Source organism: Equus przewalskii, chromosome 4, assembly GCF_037783145.1.
Source record: "Equus przewalskii isolate Varuska chromosome 4, EquPr2, whole genome shotgun sequence".
Lineage (NCBI taxonomy): Eukaryota > Metazoa > Chordata > Mammalia > Perissodactyla > Equidae > Equus > Equus przewalskii.
This window is the reverse complement of record NC_091834.1, coordinates 13,978,523-14,000,294: the sequence shown is the minus strand read 5'-3', so window position 1 is coordinate 14,000,294 and position 21,772 is coordinate 13,978,523. Positions and strand designations below refer to the sequence as shown.

The following is a 21,772-nucleotide window of genomic DNA, read 5'->3' as shown; positions in this document are numbered from 1 at the left end:
CAAGAAGAGAGTTTGTGCTATGTTGGGTTCTCCCGATCTAGTGGGAGAAAACTGAATGCAATATATTGAATCATCATCATAATCTAAGACTAGAAGACTGATCCTGACATCTTTTAGAAACTACCTTCAAAAAAATAACAAAAGAAGCTACACAAAGGATGACGAAGGCCAGAAGGGATGGATGTGAGATGTGGGTTCTTCACGGTTGATGAGTGCCATGAGCAGACAGCATTACTCCAGCACCTGGGTGTTCCCCCAATGAAAGGAGAACTCATATTCACTCAAGGAGGAATTCATGAGTAGATCACAGTAGGATTTTTCTGGAGAACTGATGTGAAAAGATACAGGAGATTTAAGAGGGGGAGCAGTGACTGGACAATTAAAGAGAAAAGCCTTTGTCATCTCTGGCCTCATCGTTAGTTGCGTCCTCTTCATTTCAGATCTCCCTTCATCCCACTTCATGTAATCATATAAATATAAGTCATCATAAAAATAACAAAATTCAGGGGCCGGCCCAGTGGCGCAGCAGCTAAGTTCACACATTCCGCTTCGGTGGCCCAGGGTTTACTGGTTTGGATCCCAGGTGCAGACCTATACACCACTTGGCAGGCCATGCTGTGACAGGTGTCCCACATATAAAGTAGAGGAAGATGGGCATGGATGTTAGCTCAGGGCCAGTCTTCCTCAGCAAAAAGAGGAGGATTGGCAGCAGTTAGCTCAGGGATAATCTTCCTCAAAAAAAAAAAAAAAAAAGATGAAATTGAAAAAAATTAATGAAGAGAAATAAAAATTAAATAAAACCAAAAAAAGAATATCAAAATACAAACTTTCAAAGATTAGAGATGAATAGAAGGAAAAAAAAGAAATAAGAAATAAAATCCTCAAAAATTTTAAATAAGTGTAAATTTAACAATAAACATGATAAACAGCTTAAAATGCAAAAATATTAAAACTGTAAAGAACTTTTACTAGAACTAATAAATAATAATTATACATTTATTATTTATAGAATAAAGAAGAAGAATTTATTAGCCTGGGCACAGGGCCAAGAACTATAGACGCATTTTGTCATCTAATATTTAAAACGACTCATCACTAACTCCATTTTGCAGATCAGAAAAGTGAGGCTTAGAGAGGGCTAAATAACTCACCTAAAGATGCCCAGAGACAAACTGGTAGAAAGAGAACGAAACCACATCCTCTGACCCCAACGCCACCCCCCGGGGACCCTGCGCTGTACTTTTTCCAAAGATGGATCCCTCAAAATTAATAGTGAAATAAAGCCATTAAGATAAAATTCAACTGAACTTGAATTAAGAAAATAAAAGACCAGAAAGCTAAGAAGAGCATAAAACACTGCGTTAAACTTCTAAAGGAAAGAAAATAAAAAGCAGGAAAATTACAAGTAAGGAAGATATGGTAACAAAATAGGGAAGGAAGGAAAAAGAAAACGAATTAAAATGGTATGAATGATGTGAAAAATACCTTTCCCATTATACACTATTTCTGAAAGAGAGTCTTTAAAGAGCCTCAAGCCAGATACTTCTGGAATGCCACCGTCGTCCCCTCTGGGATCATGTCACTGGACCGCTCCCAGAGGCACAGTTCACATCAGGGCTGCTCAGTGTGGGGCCGCAGCACCCTCACAGATGCACCAGGCCACCTACCGCCGAGGGCGGGGGAGACTGAGCCACACTCCAGCACACCAAAAGCCCTGAGAAGTCCTGCAGCTAAGAAACCTGCTTCTCTTTGTTCAAGTCACCTTATTTGACCTTTGAAACCCCTCCCCCTACCTTTTATCCTTGCATAAGCCCTATTTTCCTCCTAAAGCAGGTTTATGGAAAGCACTTGGGAAAATACTGTCCTAACAAGGGGTCACCGGGTCTAGGAGAGAGGACAGTCTTATAAAGGCAGAGACCACTGTCCTAATGGCCCAATCTGTTTAAAAGCGAATATTACAGACATAGATTAGGAAGATGATGCTCCTGGTGGGGTGGTAAATAAATCACAGAGGCAAGCACACGTGCAGACAGAAAAGTCAGGCCTTTTCTAACAGCAGTTCAGGAACGAGAAATGTGGGGGAAAGACACGATAAACGAACTCCACCAAAAGAGGAAAACCACCTGGTGCTTCGTGAGGAATTTGCTGGCAGTGCCAGAGCAATCTGTGCTTTAGGAACCAAAAAAAACCCCAGAAACAAAACAAAAACTCATGTTTTCAATAAAGAGCTATTTAATCAGCAGCACAGATTAAACCATTGACCACATGTGCCAAGAAAGCATAAAGCAGAAAATGATTAAAATGATGTCTTCGGCCGGCGCGCCGGTAGTCCCTGTGCAACGGGGTGATGTCAGCTTGAGCAGCACAATTCCAAGCACAGAGAAGGAGGACATCTTATATTACCTCTCAAAGTCGGACGGTTATGATTCTGACTTTAACAGCTACAGGGGGAAAAAAAGGTCTATTTATCGCACATTCTTAAGAGGAATAGCACAAATAAGACACTTAAATGAAAGTGATGCAAAAGACGTTACACACAAACCCATTGAAATAATTTCCAAATGTGTATGTCTCTTATTCAGTTTACAAAAGCCAGAATCATTTAAAAAAAAAAAAAAGCGTCAGAACAATCTGACAACTGGATTTGAGCCGGGTATCTGAGAAGGGGTGAGGTCTAAACTGGTGATAAAGAATGCAGGAAGCATTCCAAGCAGAAAAAACATCATAAATAAAACCTGAGAGCGGAGGATGAGTACCGAATGGACATATGGAATCTACTAAAGACACGAGTATCCGTTTTAGAGAGCAGTGGGAAGTACCACTGGGTGGAGGAGCGTGGAATTCAATTCAAGGCCTCTGAACCTGATACCACAGATCAAAGGGAGGAGTCAACAGATCTTCAGCAAAAGAGTAGAATCTCTGAGCTTCTGCATAAAAGAAGATCAACCCGGAACTGATCTGCCTGTTGAGAGGGAGGCGAGAAGAGACATGAAGAAGGAGATGAGCAGCGATGCTCCTCTGGTGTGATTGACACGAAGTCGTTAAATCCTGCACCATAGAGGCAGCAAGGAGAATGGAAAAGATGGAAAGTGGAATTCTAGAACAACCTCAAGGGTATTTAGCAGGTGTCCGGTGGCTTAACTCCAGTATGTTTCCTTAGACGTGGGTCTTGTTGCGTAACTACAAGGTTTGAGGGCTGGGAGAATGACAAGTTATTACCAGGAGAAATCATAAATTTGGCTCTAGACATGCTAAACTTGTAGTGATAAAAGGATTTTTCAGATGAAATGCCTTGAAATCTCAGTGCGATCAGACTTAGGTCAGGAAAATCCTGGGCTAGATTTGGCCACCACCAACACAGAGGTGAGCGTGGCCTTCCATTGGGGGTACCGCTCCCAAGAGCACAGCCCGGGGCATCAATAATGCTGATCAACATTTTCAGCTCCCTGGAAGAAATCTCTCTTAGCTGCAGTGGGGATGGGCCGGACTGCAAAACTGTGATCTGTTCAGAGACAAACTCTGAAGAAAACAGCCGGCCGAGGCTTCCATGTGCAGCATACCACCCTATTTCAGAGCTGAAGCAAGAGCCACGCCCCGCCAGAAAACGCACCTGGCTCCTCCCCCGCCGCGGAGGCGTGATCGCGCTCAGGGGACCTGTCTTTTCAGGCTCTCCTTCCCAAGTGGTCTCTTTCTACAGCTGTTGGGAGATGCGAGCGCCTCCCTATATTTCAACCCAGCTGAGAAAGGGTCATCCGGCAGGGGTGCCCTCTGCCCTAGGATTGGAATCACTCTCCCCTCAAATGGAGAGGAGGAGTCTCCCAGTGCATGCCTTACATCATTATCTAGGAACAAATTCCCGTTCCAGTGTCAGAGGACCACACAGGACAACCGTGGGAAGTCACTCATTCAAAGTAAGCCCTGCTGGATAACCCCAGGAGATAAATGCCAAGGAGGCACTAAAGTGTGGCTGGAACTGGGCATCTCACGTAGCTCTAGTTAATACTGGGACGACTCTGCTCCTGGCAGAACCCACTCAGAACCGAGGAGAACAGAGGGAATATGCACCCCTTGTCATCTAGTGAACATCGGCCTGGATGGTTGTTTTTCTTTTTTTTTTTTGAGGAAGATTAGCCCTGAGCTAACTGCTGCCAATCCTCCTCTTTTTGCTGAGGAAAACTGGCCCTGAGCTAACATCCATGCCCATCTTCCTCCACCTTATACGTGGGACGCCTACCACAGCATGGCTTTTGCCAAGCGGTGCCATGTCTGCACCCGGGATCCGAAGCAGCGAACCCTGGGCCACCGAAGCGGAACATGCGAACTTAACTGCTGTGCCACCAGGCCGGCCCCAGCCTGGATGGTTTTACTGTCCAAAGGTGAATAAACTGAAAAAAAAATGTCTAACAGGCAGATAAAGGGAATACAACTCTAAAGACTCAGGGAAAAGCAGAGTTTGAGAGGAGCCACAGCAAACAGTAGAAAAGTCTAAACTGCATCTATTTTGCATTCGAAATAAATGTCATAAATGCATAAAAGGTCCTTCAAAACCAGATGAAAGTTGAGGTGAAAAAGAACTTGAGACTTAATTTTAGAAGAAACAAATTCAAGGAGCAAAGGAAACTGGATGAAATGCAAGGTGAATATGGCTCAAATGGAGGAAGAGAGCAAGAAAACTTAAAAGGCAATAATAGAAATAAGTCTGCTTTGGAGTGGAAATTCAAATTAGAAATGTAGAAAAGAAATAAGAAAGCTCTCTGAGAATATAAAAGGAGGGCCAAAGGAAAAAACAATGCATGAAAGGATGATAGTTGGAGGCAGATAATTTACCTTTAGGAAAGATTGTTTATTAGAGTGGGATTTTGTTCAAAGACATTGACCAAAATAAAACGTCACTAATGGCTTAGTCAAGAGACAAGTTTATTTTTCTCTCCTGTGACAAGAAGTCCAGAGATGACAGATCCAGGCTGGTAGGGCAGCTACCCTACCCTGGATCCAGACTTTTTCTTAGCCCTTGCTCTACATCTTTAGTGTGTGACTCTCTACCCCAGCTTACAAAATGGCTGCTGGCACTCCAGCCACCATGACCACATTCCAGACTGAATATGGAGGAAGAGTAAGAGCAAATGCAGCATGCCAGATGAGTCAGCTCCCCTTCAAGAGCTTTCCCAGAAGTCCTACCCAGTGACTTCCAAATGTATCTCATTGGACTCAAGTATGTCATATGACTGCCTCTACCTGCAAGGAAGACTGGGAAATGGAGTTTTTAAACTGGGACCATTCCAAAATTAAGTCATAGTTCAATAAGTAAGGAAAAGGGGGAGAGGAAATATTGGTAGATAAATAGCAACCTATAACAAAGTTCCTGAGATAAATACAATGACAAAGGAGCAGAGCCAATACACAAAAATAAACAGGTGACGATTTTCCTGTGCTATGAATGCAAATAAGAAGAGTTTGTCTGTTTGTCATGTTTCCAGTAAAGTCCAATAACAACAACAAAAACCTATATACCTAGATATCTTGGTGAAATGCTCTAATTACACTTTTTTTTAATCCTAAAAGTATCCAAGCAGAAAAAAAATTATTTACAAAGAATTTAAATTTGGGCTGTCTTCAGACTTGATGACCCCCAAAGGTAAAGGATAAAAAAATAATATCTCCAGAGTCTTAGGGGAAAAGTTATTGCACAAAACTGATAGTCAGGGTCAAAACACTATTTCTGAAAGTAAGAGAAAAAATATCCCCTTTATTTCGAAAGACTCGGAAAATATGCCACTTAAAACTCACTAAAACATAAATTTTCTCCCAAGTCTATGAACGAGAAACTCATTCCATTCACGTTTAAGAATAAATTTATTCTTAAAATTTAAGAGTGGGAAACGTAGGCTGTACAAGACCATAATTTGGGTGAATTTGAACATATTAAAGAGGTCTTGTAGCCAATTGTATTTTCCAAAGATGGACACAGCACTATCTTCTATCCTACATGTGACAACATATGGCTGCATGTTGAGAGGAATCCTTAGGTCAAATCTAGGCTCAGCAGGAAAGGATGACTAGCTTAGCGTTACTAACATGACAAGATGGAAATAAATAAATTAGCTCTTTATCCAAGACAGCATAAAGAGAAAAGCAAGGCACTCATAAAGTATACATTATTAAAAACAGACACATAGATGAAAACATTAGATATGAAAACATTAGATATAAGAAAGTGCTATAAACAAGATAAATAAATACCAGTACTAGTTCTTGGGTTAAAAAATATACAATAAAATAGACAAATCTCTAACCAATCTTATTTTAAAAAGAGAGGGAGGAATAAAGGAAGAGACGGAAGGAGGGAGAAATACAAAATTCCCAAAAAAAGGAAGTAAGACTGCAGACGAGGAGGCAATTTAAAATGTACGAAAGAATTTTATGGTCAACAGTCTGAATTTAGGCAAATAAGTAATTTTCTAGGAAAAGAATTGATCTGTCTCAAGTAGAAGTAGAAACTCTAAATAGACTGATAACCATGAGATTAATGAATTCATTTATCAGATTGACCCCAAAAAAGGCATAAAGCCCGAGAAGATTTTACAGATAAAGGCTTTTTAAATTCCAGAGAATAATCATCAGACATCATATTCATTTTTTGAAAGAACTAAAACAACAGTTTCCCAATTCATTTTTATAAATTTTAGATACATACTATAATAAAAATGCAGACTAATCTCATTCATTCATTTATATATAGTTATATATATTTATGTAAAGTTTATATATTATTAATATATAATTTATATATTTATATAGTCTATATTACTAATATAATTTTTATATATTTATATATAGCTATATATTATTTATGTTATTGATATAATTTACATATAGTTTATACTTAGTTATAAATAAAAAATACCAATAAATCTATATATAAAACTAAGCATAATGAATCAACACAGAATTCAAACAATAATAAACAGTATTCAGATGTTCAGTTTGGGTGTATCAGAAGACTATACAGATAGTTTAATAATAGGAAACCTATTAATGTAATTGATCACTTTATTGGGTCAACGGAGAGAACACACTGGTTAACTTCAAATAAATTCCCCGTGAATTCAGTGTTTACACATGATTAAAACACATTCTAATCTAGAAACAGAATAACACTTACTTATTAAAGAAAAGCCCTGAAATAAGTAGACTGCAGTAGAAAACGAAATCCAGTTTAATTAAGGAGAAGAGCGAGATAAGAAGCCCTCCTTTACCACCACGACCTAAATTGTCTCGTTCCAGCCAATGTTATAAGCACCTCCCACCCCAAAGCAAAGAAAAAGAAGGGAAAGAGGGAGGGAGGGAGGAAGAAAGGTAGAAAATTACAAAGAAATGTAAGCATTCGATTTCTCGCGTTGGAGATAAGATAAAAGGCGCCCACTGGCAAAAATTGGGTTAATTTGAGCATCAAAAAGAATAATGACTGTAATTGATTACATCACACTGAGTAAATAAAAATCTATAAGAACACAGTGATCCCCCTCCTCCCAAAAGAAGGAGAGAGAGTGGAAAAAAGGGAAAGCTCTTTTTCATAGAAGAATAATAGTTAGTAAATGTGGAAGGAATTATATCACTGGAAAGTCACCAATTTGCAATCCCCAATGTAATAATGGATTCAGGGAAGGATCCACTGGATGATCAAAGAACTAAGTGAAAGGGTATTGGGGAACAGGAATTGGTCCCTAGTCCTAACTGTAAAGATAAGTTGCACCTTTTGATGGAGATGTCTGAAGATCACCAACTCAAGCAGTAAGTCACCATAAGTAAGATTAAAAGACACGGTATAACCACATCAAATACGATAGAATTAATACCTCTAATATATAAAGACTTCATAAAATTGGAAAGAGAAACACCAAGACCTTACTGGAGGAGAGGGTGTTGGCAAAATACAGGTTCAGAGAATTGTAGAAACAGCGTCACTGTCCCTTTATCCCTTCACTGGCAGTGGGAGAAACAGCCCTGGACAGGATTCCATCTGCCTGAGAATCAGAACCCTCACTACAGAGACCTCACTAAACCGGGGTACTTTTCCCCCAACAGTACCGGCCGGGCCCCAGGTCCCCAGCACCCTTCCCTTTGCCTGCCATTCTTAGCCTGCAGCCCTCCATCCTTGGTCACCAGACGGCTGGAAGACGTGGAAGGGCAAAGGGCGAAAGACTTGCACCAACTGAGCCTGTCCTTTTTTATCCAGAAAACATCTTTCCCGGAAGTCACTCTCAGAGGAGTCACCTGGCCACAACGACCTGCAAAGAGTCGGCCTCCAGCATCCCTCCTCCCCTGACAAAACAGCAAAAACAGCATGGTTAGATCCCAGTACTCAGTACTGACGAACTGGAGACTGGCACCCTCATCGACTGTTGGTGTATGGTATACATTGTTCCACCTTTCCTGGAAAGCGGCTTTCCAGTGTGTTTGAGGAAACCTCAGTGTGCCTTTGGGATTCATCAGTTCTGCTTTCGGGAATCTTTTCTATGGATGTATTGAGAAACGCAGTCAACGATTTGTGCACATTGATGTTCACCAATTCAATATTTCTAATATCCACCTTCCCCTCAAAACCCCACAAAGGTAAATTTAACTTCAGTGCCCAGTCATAGGCGAATGGCTCAAAAAGCAAGGTTGGTTGTCAGACAGCCCAGCTGTGTGAGTTGGTCAAGTCATGGAAACAGTTCCGGTCTCAGTGTTCCCATGTGTAAAATGGACTTCATAGTACTTCCCACATAAGCTTAGAAGGATTAAACAAAATTTTATATATAAAATATTTGCAAAGTGCCACAATAAAGCATCAGTGCGTAATAGATATACACACAGACAGGGAGTACTATATAGATTATTATCTAGCCAATTAAAATAATATATATAATATGAAAAATTGTATGACAAGTAAATGCATCTCATATATTGTTAAACGGACACAAAAATGTATTCATGATGTGATTTCAATATTACAATGAATTATGCTTAGAGGAAATACATTAAGATGCTAATGCTTCTTAAATCCGGTCATTGAATTACAGGTGGCTATTTTATCCTTTATACATTTTTTTTGTTTTCAAATTATCTATCTGATATGGTCATCTGCATATACATTAGAATCAGTAAAGTTTTTTTTAAAGGGCCAGTTAGTAAATATTTTAGGTTTTTCGGGCCTTATAGTCTCCGTCTTAACTACTCAGTTCTGCCACTGAGGCATGCAAGCCGCCACAGGAAATATGTCAATGATGGGTGTGACAGCGTTCTAATAAAACTTTATAGAAACAGGCCAGATAGCCCTAGTCTGCAGATCCTTGCTCTAGATCATGATATATACATGTTTTATTTAAAAAATAAAATTTTAAGGGGGTGTAGCAAAAATCAAGAAAAGAGAGGAATTTTCCAGTGGCAGGTGCAGTTGTAGAAGGTGAAAAACCTTGCACAACACTTTACGGCGAGAGAGAATAGAGCAATTGTGGAGCAAGACGAGCGGCAATCCCTCAGCGGGTAGAAGGAATCACACTTTTTTATTCAGAAAAGAAAAAGTGAGAGCAAACTATGTAAACAGACCTTTTCTCTCACTGGATTTTGTCCTGAAAGCTTTGGGCCCATTTCCCATGGCCAGGTGACGCCGTGGGGGCTCTCAAGACAACAGCACAGTTAGAGAGCACGGTCTCTTGGGCCTTGTCACCCAGGGGCTCATGGTCCCAGGCCTCCAGCCAGCATCCCGACAAAGGGCCCCGTGGCCTCTGCTCAGTGGCACACCTTCTGGACTTGGAGCAAGTTCCTCTGCCACATTTCAGATTTTAGGTATTTGAAGCCATGATCGTGGTCTCTTGTTTCCATCCTAGAAATCCTCAAAGCACAGTTTTTCTACAGCAGAAGTTGCAAATTGGAAGCTTACAGTTATGTCTGGTTTGACCCACTAAGCATTGTAAAATCATTGCATTGAATGAGTAAAAGAATCTTAAAATCATAAAATTTCTCTTAAATATCTAGTCTCTTGGTTTCCTTAGAAAAATCAGAAGAACTAGCAACACTGGGTCACACTCCCACATGTCAACAATTGGCTTGAAGCTAAGTAGTGACCAGCACTAGCTCCTGTTTCACAGTCCCCTGTCACCCCACCCCACACACACACATCTGCTTGGACCCTGGGGACATCCAGGTCTCCTGCCCTGCCCCCAAAGTGTGCTCCAGAGCGTTGGGCAAGGAGCCCAGAGACAGCTTCCCACCCCAGGTTTAACAAATGCAAGTTCTGTGACCCTGGGAGGCGGCTGTTTTATCATGTGGAAAGTGAGGGGGTTAAGTGGCACGTGGCTTAGGTTCCTTCCCCAGCCGGCATTCTATGAATCTATAAATGGCCTAGCTAATTTTCAAATCTCACTGAGTTCATTGCCTGAAAAATGCCTGAAGTCATGAGTTCCACCTGCTAATAGCACTTTGAAAAAATAGATTTGAAAAATAAACTATCTGGATCCCTCAAAAGCCATTTGCAAATTCGCACCAGGATGCGCTCAATGTAAAAACAAAGCCATTCACTCTTTTGCCTCTAAAATGAAATTTCAGAGGCAAGAATTCTACACTTAAGAAAACATTCCTACCACAAAGCTTAATGCTTCTACAGAAATAGTGCATCAGTTACATTATGGAGCAGAGACAAATGAACACTTGCAAAAGGGAGAGGTCAGGCCCACAGAATGCAGGGGAGCTGAACCCAACTCCTACACTCCCCCATCACTCCCACACTGGCAGACACAACTTGGCTTTAGATTTGTTTCATCTCTCTTGCCGTAACCCCTCAACCTTCTCTTTCTAGCTGAAATGGTTCATTCAGTGCTTTCTCTAAGAAACTAAAAATTATCCTAGGTTAACGAGATAAATGCCATTTAATGCAGAGCAGGACACAGACGTTTGTAGAGGAGGCCTGGCCCTGGGTCTTCTTGCCTCCCCCCCCCCACACACACAGCCCACCCATCTGAGGAGCTGCAGCGTCACTATTCCACAGCATAAGGCAGGCAAGCGGGCTGTGGCCCAGTGTCCAGTGTGATCTACAAACTTCAGCAACCTGAAGCCTTGTCCACCTGCTAACCACGTGCACCAGGCCAGGTCATTCATTTCCCCCAGTCCTGGGAGTCTGTGGGTCCTGAGCAGGCGGCAAGTCTGAGCTGCAGAATGTCCCTGGACACAGCTGTTCACAAAAGTCCATATGGAGTATTTAGAGAAAAAAGTGCTTCCTGTTCCAGAATGTTCTCTGGATCACTGGAAAAAAGAAAATTTGTGGCAAAGCTTCAAGTCTTGAGGGAGCATGTTCCTACAGCAGTGGGTTCCCAGGTAATAGACCCAATGCCTTGGCCCTAAGGTGCCTAAGATCAACGAGAGGAGCATTCGATTTTGTTAAAATTAAGTTTAATTAAAGAATATCACAGTGATTTCTAAGTGCCTGACAAGGGTGATGTTCTGTTTAATGACCAAACCGTGAGTCAGCTTCTCAGGAAGCAATACTGTAAATCTGAGGACCTCACTGGTGAAGACGAGGAACATGGCTGTGTATCCATCCACCGTGGTAACCCGGTTCCCAGCCCAGCGTCTACATAATAGATGTTCCACTAATAGTGTGAAAATAAAATAATCACTCCTAGACGACACAACTTTTCCCATTTGCCTTCTCAAACTAGACGATTCTCCACTGCGTGGATTTAATTTTGCTTTCTCTTTGGTCATTTTCACCCTAAACTGTAAGTGCATTTTTGTCTACTTACATCACACACAAACAAGCATAAATACTTGTCACATAATAAGAGCTCAAGAAATGTCTTCTGAGTGAACAAGTAATTGAAAATAATTAACCAAGATTTTAAAAAATTACATACATATCATATATATATTTCTATACATTTGCACATAGAAACATGTATGTATACACACATATAATGCATTATTATTTTGGATTGTGATCCAACAGTCCCTTGGTCAAATTTCTCGTTAGAAGATTGAAGCCTCCTTAATATTCCTTATACATATAGTGATATTTTTCCTTTCTCCTGGAAAAAAGATGAAAATAACAATTTGTGACTTTCAACTATATTTCCTGAGGATGTCAAACCACGAGGTGAATGTAAGTTTCTAAGAAAGATAAATTTTACTAGCTTGCAACAAAAAGATGGAGAATGCTTGCAAAGTTCCTGTGAGCGATATCTCATCAAAAATTGTGCTAGGTTGTCATTGAAAGTTGTTAGCAAAGCCGGAGAGCAACATTGCCTGTAAAACTCCCTGTTGAAATGAAAACTGGATGATTTCATCACGAAATGATTCTGCCCTTAGAGGGTCTAAGAAACAATGACCACTTGATCCTTTCGAGTAGACACCAGGTTTAAGCAAAATCCCAGAGCGTGGTCCACGAAAGTCAGGGGTCCAGATCTGCTCAGGCACCTGCAGAATGAATGGCCCACACAAGCAGCAGGGGAACCAGTGTGGAAACACAAATGTTGTCTCCCATCGCCAAGGCTCTGAAATTTCTCCTCTGTTGCTTCTTTCAGAAGATCTAAAAAGTTAGGCTTCTCCTGAAGAAGGGAGTCACTCAGACATTGGTAAGAAAATAACACTGTTGGGCATCACCTTGGAAAATGTTCTTGGGCATTCTCCATCCAGGTCGGACACTGTTCAGGGCTGGAGAACAGGGAGGAGACAGGGTCCATGTCTAACTGTGTGATCTCGGGAAAGCCTCTCCAGTCCCCGGGTTTGCTCATTTATATAACAAGGATATTAGAAACTTAAGATATCATCCGGCTAGAAACTGCATTCCATCTTTAAGCAGTTACTGAGTTCTGTTACTAAGCACTGTTGTTGGCACTCAGGAGAATCAACAAACAAAGCAGATAGAAATCCCTGTCTCTGTGGGGCTCGCCTCTCCCAACTTTCCACTTCCCACTGGGACCCGTATTTCATGGATTCATACACTGTGCATAATGCCATTCTGGAAGCTATAAAACACAGACCTTCTCAACTCTTCGGTTGTTCCTTGCATCACTCATTCATTTAACAGTCAGAGAAATCCCTGCAGTGGCAGATACTGGGGCAGGTGGTTTCAGGATCCTAAGATAAATGTGACACGGTCCTTAATATTGGGGAGCTCGTCATTTAGAAGAGAGGCTGACAGGGAGGAGAGTTAATGTGGAGCCTACTGTAATGCCTGTCACAGGGGAATGCAGTGGGGGAGAAATACATCTACTGGGAAACCGAGTGATGGCTTCTACCAGGAAGCAAGATTTAAGCTAGATCTTAAAAAATGGATAGTTTACAGAGGGGTAGGGAATCAGAGTAGAAAATAGCATAAGGAAAAAAGTAACTAATTATAGGAAAGCACAGAACGTGTGTGGAGAAATGGGAAAAAGATCCATTTGGCTGCAGCCGAGTCCAACGGGGCAGCCTAGTGACACGGTGGTCACGGCCCACATGCCCGCCAGGCCAGCCTGGGGAGCTGGTTCTTTATTGTGGAGACTGTGGCCACTCCCAAGGGTTCCGAACACAGGAACGACACGCTCACATTCGAGATGACAAAGTCAGTGTGGCCCAGAGGAGGCAGAGAGCAGAGGGCAGAGGGCAGTCATATCAAGTGCTGGCAACAACAACAACAACAACAAAGTGATTCAATTCAACAATAATTGAGCGTCCGGCTGCTCCTTGCTGGGTGCCGAGGAGGAAGCAAAGACGACTTGAGCTTTAACTGTTAGAGAAGCCAGCCAGGATAAACAACACAGAGCCTCAGGACCAACACAAGGTCCAGGCCGGAATGAAGACCCCCAACCCCCACCTCGAGGAGTCGGGGAAATAGTTTATGGAGAAGAAATCAGTGAGGCAGGAGCTGGAGGCCGGCGATGGAGAGCCTTGCAGGCCAAATAAGGAGTCTGGATTTCATTCTGAGTGGGATGGAACCGTCGGAGGATTGTGGGCAAAGAAACAACAGAGATTTGTGACTGTTCTGTGCTGTGTCGTGCTCCATGCCAGCACCTTAAAATAATGCCTGGGACATAGCACAGAGTCAACGTTTGTTGAATGAAGGAATGATATGTCTTATATTTTTAAAAGATTATTTGCACTGCTACATAGAGAATAGATTGCAGATGGGCAAGGAATGCAGGACATTGCTTAGGAATCAAGTGCAAAAGCTGAGAGATCACAGTGGCTTAGATGGGCATGGTTGTGCTGGATGGAGGGGGTGAGAGGAAGGAAGAGCGATTTGCTAAAGGCTAGATTTGGGCAAGAGAGAGAGAAGTCAGGGGACTCAAAGGCACTTGGCCTGAGCGACTAGAACAACAGAGTTGTTCCTTACAGAGACAGAGAACACTGGAGGGGAAGCAGGTTGGGGGAGCGAAAAGCAGGGGTTGTGTGGTGCACATATAAATTTAAGATTACATGGCATCTGAGGGGAGAGGCTGGGCGGTGGCACATTCAGGGCTGGCGTCTGGGAATGAGTCAAGACTGATGAAGCCAACTTGGGATCTTCAGCACGGAGGCCGTATTGAGACCAAAGGCAGGAACACAGGCAAGAGAAGAGATCTGAGAGCCAAGCCCTGGAGAATTACAACACATCGAGGGCAAAATTCAGTAGAGGTCAGTAGGGATAAAAGTCCAGGGGCCATCAAGAGAGGCTGAGAAAGAGCACCCAGGGAGGCAGCAGAGAAACCAGGACAAGCTGGTGTCCCGGAAGCAGGGAGCTCGAGAAAGAGGGAGGGGTCCATGGCAGGAAGCGCTGCTGAGATGTCAGCATCATTGGGACAGAGAAGTGACCTTGCCCTCTCCAGGCTGAGACCACAGGTGACCACCATGGGGCCAGTGGCAGGAGGGGTGGAAGGAGAGATGAGGCCGGAGCACATAGGGAGCTTCAAATGAACAGTGTTCTGGTCTCAGGCTGCACAGCGGACATTTGTATTGTTTTGTTTCCTAATTTACATATACGTTAAATGTATTGTTTGCTGACATCAAACATTACGCAAGAAAATATGTCTCTACAGGCTGAGACTAAGTGGAGAAAGCCAGTGTGGACAACTTTTTTGAGGCCTGACCCACAAGAGGGAACAGAAAATCAATGGTGGGGGCGGGGGGCAAGGGAGGGATCTGTAAAACGGAATCTACTGCATCACATTTGTGCGCCAACTGTTTGCTTCCCGTCATCTTGCTGTCCCTCCCTTTACACGCAGGAGCTGGGGAGGGGGGAGGCACAGGAGGGGTGGGGGGAGAAAATACTGGCAAAACCCTCAAAACGATTTTCTTCCTCAACTTCAAAAGCTCATTTCCACAAAAATAACTTGTGCTCAAAACAGAGGGAAAAAATTTGTTAATTAAGTAGTTTTAAGTTTTGATGGTAAAACGAATTCCGAATAACTGTAAGGAAAAAGAGAAGTCCTTTTAAGAATGAACATCTATTGATTGTGCCCTGTAGTTTTTTCAGCCGGTCAGTGTGTTACAGGAAGGGAGATGACGCATGGTGGATGGGTTCCATTAGCTCTGGGACTGACAGCAACCAAGATGGAATGTGCCTAATTCTAGTCTCCCCATCTTTATTCCCCCCTTAACCTGAATCTCTGAATTTCAATACTGCACAAGACTGAGATTTCTGTTTCTCCAACTGCTCGGACTGAAACCCCGAAAGCAAAAGCAGGGAACACTCGTGCAGGTTAAACGGGTGTCAGTTTAAGGACAAAGTGATTGAATTACGATCCCTGGTGATGGATGTGAATTTCCGTCTTTTTTTTTTCTTTCCTTTCACACACATGATACTTCCCTGACATCTGTGCAATACAAATAGATCTAGAAAGCGTGAAAGGGAAAATCTGCTTCACTAAATATATAAAAGGGACCCCGAATGAAGTCTCCAGGATAGCATTCGTCATCATGGGCACAGATGGCATCCTTTTCCAGCTCTCTCCATCTCCCCTCCCCCTCGCGCCCCCGATACGAGTTTAAGTTCCAACCGCTGCATTTTCCCCAAAATATTGCAATGCAATAGATGGCTAATAACACCAGAAGAGCCTGCCTGTACGCTCTATCCTTATTTTTCAGTCATCTGTGTGCATCAAGCTTTGGGCCAATAAATCAGGAAAAGTGTGGGTTCTGAACTAATAATGTGAACAGGACTCACATCACTTGTTGCTATGGGAATCCAGTGACCTAGGAGTGGTCTTTATGGTATCTCGCCAACAAGCAGTGACATTATTCTCATCCTGTGCCCAGGTCACAGAACATGAGAACCACTTAGCGATACCCCGACATCCACACTTCATGGTATGGGATAAATCGCCTATATACTGCTGTGTTTCCTAAAGTACTTAAGGAGCTTTAAGACACAAATGCCTGGTGGTCAGAAAGCCCATGAGAAATACACGTCTCCTATAAACAAAATCATCAGAGGAGGCAGCCTGCCTCCAAACCGCAGCCTATCTTGAGAAGCAAGGCTCACGAAGCCCGTGGAAAAGGCGGACACGAGGAGGAAGGTATGAGGCTCTGACTCCTGCACCTGGTGGGGCAGGGGGTGAGGGTGGGGGCGCTGCTACTAGTGGCATAGGCTTTATGGATGTGACAGGAGGTCACCGGAGCTAAACAGGAGGCAAAAACAAAAAACAAGAAAAGAGCAAAATGAGGAAGCAAAGAACATGGAGAGGGACATTGCTGGACAAACTCAGGGCACGCTCTGGACGGCAAGAGTTCTTCACCGTGAAACACACTCAAGGGTGAGAATATAAATGCTTTACGTAGGTCTTGGAATCCTGACGATCAAACCTTAAAATTCTAAACATTCTGTACAGGAGTTGAGGATTGTATGCTTTTCCATCACTGCTCTCCTCACTGGGGTCCGGAAGTGCCACAAACTTTTCCTTTCACAGAGTAAATCTAGTTTTACAAATAAGAAAGAAGTAGTATATTTACAGAGAATAGCATTAACAGACAGCTCAGAGTGATTATTAGATGATGCAGGGGCTGGCAGACAACAGACTTTACGAGTTCTACTATCTATATTGTCAAGTTAAATTATCACTAACAGGGGCCTGCCCGGTGGTGTAGTGGTTAAGTTCTCGCCCTCTGCTTTGGTGGTCTGGATTTCACGGGTTTGGACCCCTAGTGTGGACCTACACGCTGCTTGTCAAGCTATGATGTGGCGGCGTTCCACATACAAAATAGAAGAAGACTGGCACAGATGTTAGCTCAGAGACAATCTTCCTCACCAAAAAAAAAAATATTTTTCGCCCTCCAATTGGCTCAACTGAATAAATCAACAAAAACAATCACAGAATCATGGTGTTCCAAGTGATCTTTGGCATTACCTGGTTCAACTCCCTACTGTTAAAGAAGAAGAAAGTAAACCTCAGAGAGGAAAAGTGACTTAGAAAAAGCCACACAGAACATTTCACACAGTCTTCTCTAAAAGGCCATGAATGTCAAACAGGCTGCGTTACAGAAAGGGCACTTGGGGTCAGAGCTCCCTGGTTTCCTGCCCGTAGCGGAAACCTGTCCTGTTTTTTAGGATGGAAAGGAAGTAAGTGATGGGAGAGAAGCAGGGGTCTCTCTGTAAGCCAGACCTGTTTGCACAGAAATCTGTCTGGTGGCCCAGCGCAGGAACGACGCCGTCTGTGGTCTAGCTGCCGGGTTGTTTCCGAAGCAGAGCTTACAGCGGTTAAACGTGATCTGAACAAATGATGAGTCAGTCAGGGGCATTCCCTAGACAAGTCCATTCTCCCACAGGCTCTGGGCGGTGGAGGCAAGGCTTGGAGAGGAGGCGGGCAGAGGGGCACCCACCCTTTCTGTCTAAGTGCAGGTGAGAGGACACAGTGCTTGAGCCGAATGGGTTTCCTTTTAAAGCCACAGCAAGAACAGGGCAGTTATCAGATCGAGTTTGTCAAAATGGACAATCCAGGTGGCTCAGATAAAAAGTAAAGAACCCAGACCTGCCGCATTTCAACTTAGAGTCTACTCGCTTTCTACTGAGGGTGGGGTGGAGTTTCTCCCCCAGGCAGCATGGCGGAGGCCTGGATTAGAGTGCAGGCTCCCCGGGTCCCCTCACCAGGTTACATAACCTCTCTGATTCGCCCATCTGACTCGCAAAGGGAAGGAAGAATTCCCACCCACCTCCTTCCTAAACAGGTAGAGGGCATTTTTAGGACCTGAAATCCACTCAGTCAACATTCCTGAGAACACACCAGGTCCCCAGCAAGGTGTGAGGTGCCGGAGAGATGAGAGACGCACTTAACAATGTCCTTGTCCTGGAGACACTCATACCATGTGTATGACAAGGGGCTGTGGCCCATTCACAACTCATGTGACTGCAATATCACACGGGCTGCCTTAGCAGTATGGACAAGAAGGCTGTGGGAAAATGAAAGAGGGAGCGACTCATTACGCCTGGCAGGTACTGTTATGCTAGGATGTTATTTTGATTGTAACTTAAAAAAAAAGAAAAGAAAAGAGAAAACGAGCACAGTGCTGTGGAAGATTGTGTGGATAAGCATAAATCAATGACGAAATACCTCCAGTATCTCTAAGCTGTAGAAACTACTATAAGCACGTGAAAACACTCTGCTCACCTGTTTAGAATAATTGTTGTCGTTTTTACAACAAGCAACAGTGCTAGCTAGCAAGTTTTATGAGCAATGCCAAATTCTATCAGGGAAAGTAAGTTGGATGCTGTTGCGAATGGCTGGATAGGATGAAACAGCCACCTAGAGTCTTTCATTAAAAACAAAAAAAAATCAATCATTAGAAATAAGCTACATTCTTGATTATCCACAAGAGATGGGGCTGGAATAGAGAACTAATCCACAGATCAGGAGAAAAGCTATTATCCGATTAATTCAACATTCTTCTCTGTGCCCCAGCTCCAACCAAATCTTTTGCTATAGTGAACCAAAAAATGACCTGTTTGAGTTGTTGGCTAATTCCATTTATGGGAAAAATGCAGATGGGGGGACTAAAAAAAATTGCAGGTATAAAAATAAACCATAAATTCTAAAATCAAACTTTGGATTGCTTACATGGTTTGGGCTATACTTGTTTGCCTTGCTAAACTGGGTAACTTTTCTTACTGCTCTACCATTATTACACAAGGCTGGAACTGGAAAGAAGCGTAGAGATCAGCTAGCCCAACTTATTCACTTTGTAGATAAGGAAAAAGACGACACAGGCTTGTCTCCCCATGATCACATCTGGCCTTTTAGCGTTTCCGATAATAATAGTCATATCTGAAGCAAGCATCCTAGAAGGTAAAGCTGAAAGCGACCTTTTAAAACACCCGTCTTTAAAAGGCAGAAGTATAAAAGGAATGAAATGATGCTACGTACACACATCACGGCAGCTGCAGTCCCTCTGTACTGATGCATTGATAGACTGTGCTGGCTCAGGACGTGGTCCCCCCATCAAGTCAATAATGCCACAATCTGAACAAACTTAGGCAATTTGCCTTCATGAAATAGCTACCCCAGACAAAAACAGAACTGTCATTCCACCAGACTGCCAAATGCACTAGACCAGGATTCCAGAATTAGTCAGAAATGAAACACTCTCAAGTCCAATTTGTCTGTCGGTCTAGGAATGAAAACAGCGCTACGTTCTCCAATGCCACATTCCAGAGGAGGGAGCAAGCAGCGAGAAGGGGCGACAAGGAACCTGCCACACTGGATTTCGCTCCGGGCACACACAGTCATACCAGGGTAGGCATGTGGACTCTAATCCCTTCTTAGTGGAAAACACACATTTTCAAAATGAATCCCCCATCTAGAACGAATTACCGTAATAGCCACAGCCGGAGCGAGTCCGCTGATGAGAAACGCAGATCCTGCCACCTGCTTAGAGATGCCTCGGACCAGGACACTGCCGGGGTCTTTAAAGGCTGGCCTTTTCGGGTAGGGCATCTGCCCTTCTAAATCGCCTTTAAATCCCAGGAAAAGAGAGAAGCCGCGTCCCTTAGTCTTTGCACTATGCTGCTCTTCCTGTATCCATTTCTGCTGAACACAGCCTGGGTCTCTTTTCAAAGAGGAAAAATAAAAAACAAGGGGAGAATGGCACCACTGCAGATCCCAAGAGAAGTAAGCACGAAACTACAGCAACGTCAAACAGTGTCTTCAGCAACTAGGAAAATTCCCACATGCGATCTGGTGTCAGCCCAATGCAGACTGGGGAGCGCTGTGCCCGGAAACATAGGAAGCCGGGCATCTCTGCAGCCTGTGTCTCTGCCAGCTCCCCCTACGCGCTGAAATTCGGCAGCGAAGAAGTTATGGTGCCCAGCCTCTGTATGCAAGACAGACAGACCACGCGCCCACACTCCGCAGATCCGCCAAGTGGCTGGGACATCAAGGCGGCAGAGCGATCAGAAGGCACTGGAGGAGCGGGGCATGGAGGGGCCACATTGTTTGAGCCCTCGGCTTTTGGTGCATTGTCACGGTCCGCGAATGTAGGGGTAGGAGGAAGCGCCCCTCCAGCCAAAAATGGACTGGCCGCGTTTTTCCCAGCGGCTCCCCCCGGCCTGTGTGCAGGTCGCAATACGGTAGGCGACATGAGGGGCTGCTCCCGCTAAAACTCAGGTGGCAGGCCAGGCTGGGCGGCGCAGCCGGCCGGGGACAGGGAGCCGCTGGAGGAGCACCCACACCGCGCATCCTCCCCGCCTGCCACCACCCAGGGGAGCGAGGGCCGGACCTGCCACGCGCACCCTGAGCGAGCACCGGCGAGCTCGTGCGGGGGCTGTGGGTGCTCGCTCGGCTAACCGTGGGCATTGCATGGGACACAATTGCCTAAAAGGGAGCCCGAGGCAAAGCCAAATCCAGAGCTTTGGTTCGCAAGGGGTGGGTGTGGGCTGCGAAGGGAGATTACGTAGGTCTCTCCGCCCCCTCCCCTGACACCACTTCGCCACCAGGAGGGCGCCGGGGGGCGGGGGAGGCGCCGCGAACCCGCTTGGGGGCTTCTTTGTTTCTCTCCTGCCCCGCAGGAGGGCCCGGTGTGCCTGCCGTACCCGAGCCGGGGTCGCCACCCGGGGACGCCTACCCAGCCCGGGCAGCGGCGCGCCCCAGGCTGACAATTGAACCTCGCGGGAGAAGCGAGAGGGTGGGGAGGAGGGTGTATCCCGGGCCCTGCGGAGGGAGGGCGCTGCCGGGGCCTCGGGAGCCGCGAGGAAGCCGCCCAGAGCAGGGCGGGGGAAGGGGCGGCAGGCAGAGTCCCCGCTCGGCGCCCGCTTACCTTGGCAGCCCCGGCCTGGGCACAGATCATGCTCCCGTCAGCGCGCAGGTTAGAGCCGGGGGGCGCACGTGCCCTGCATGGCGCGCCGGGCGCCGGGGACCTGCCGGGGGACCGGGGCGCCCACCTGCTCTCGCCGCGCTCCGGGTGCTCCGGGCGAGCGGCCGGCCACGGCCACGGCCACAGCAGAGGGGCTTGCGTGTCTGGGTGAGGGCGTGCGCAGGAGAGGGCCGGCTCGGTCAGAGACGCACGGTATTCCGGCTCCCACAACGGCGCCTGATGCGCGGTAACGCAGCACACTTCATCGCTTTATCCTCCCGCCCGCATCCCCTCCCTCCCTGCCTGCTCCTCTATGGGTACCAGACTCCAGAACCAACCACAAGCCAGGCTTGCTCTCATTAGCGCTGCCCCGCCCTGCAGCCTCCACGCACCCCCCCCCCCCCGCTCCCCGGCGCCGTAAATATATATTGATTCTTGTTACCGCCGGCCCCGTCCTTCCAACACCCAGCTCGCGCACTGGGCATATCCAGCACCCGCG

The 21,772-nt window shown here is 45.0% G+C and overlaps 1 protein-coding gene across 5 annotated transcripts in view; it reads right to left on the bottom strand.

Moving 5' to 3' along the window:
• HECW1 (HECT, C2 and WW domain containing E3 ubiquitin protein ligase 1) overlaps nucleotides 1–21,569 on the bottom strand; it is a 394,020-nt gene extending 372,451 nt beyond the window's left edge. For 2 of the 5 annotated variants that reach the window (XM_070617191.1, XM_070617195.1), the window contains exon 1: nucleotides 19,797–20,112. In XM_070617191.1, coding sequence (XP_070473292.1) covers nucleotides 19,797–19,919 — 123 coding nt within the window. In that variant the 5' untranslated portion in view covers nucleotides 19,920–20,112. Of the gene's footprint in view, nucleotides 1–19,796; nucleotides 20,225–21,237 lie in introns of those variants that run through there. The other 3 variants (XM_070617193.1, XM_070617192.1, XM_070617194.1) reach the window with 3 other exon arrangements.
• Nucleotides 21,570–21,772: the final 203 nt, after the last annotated feature.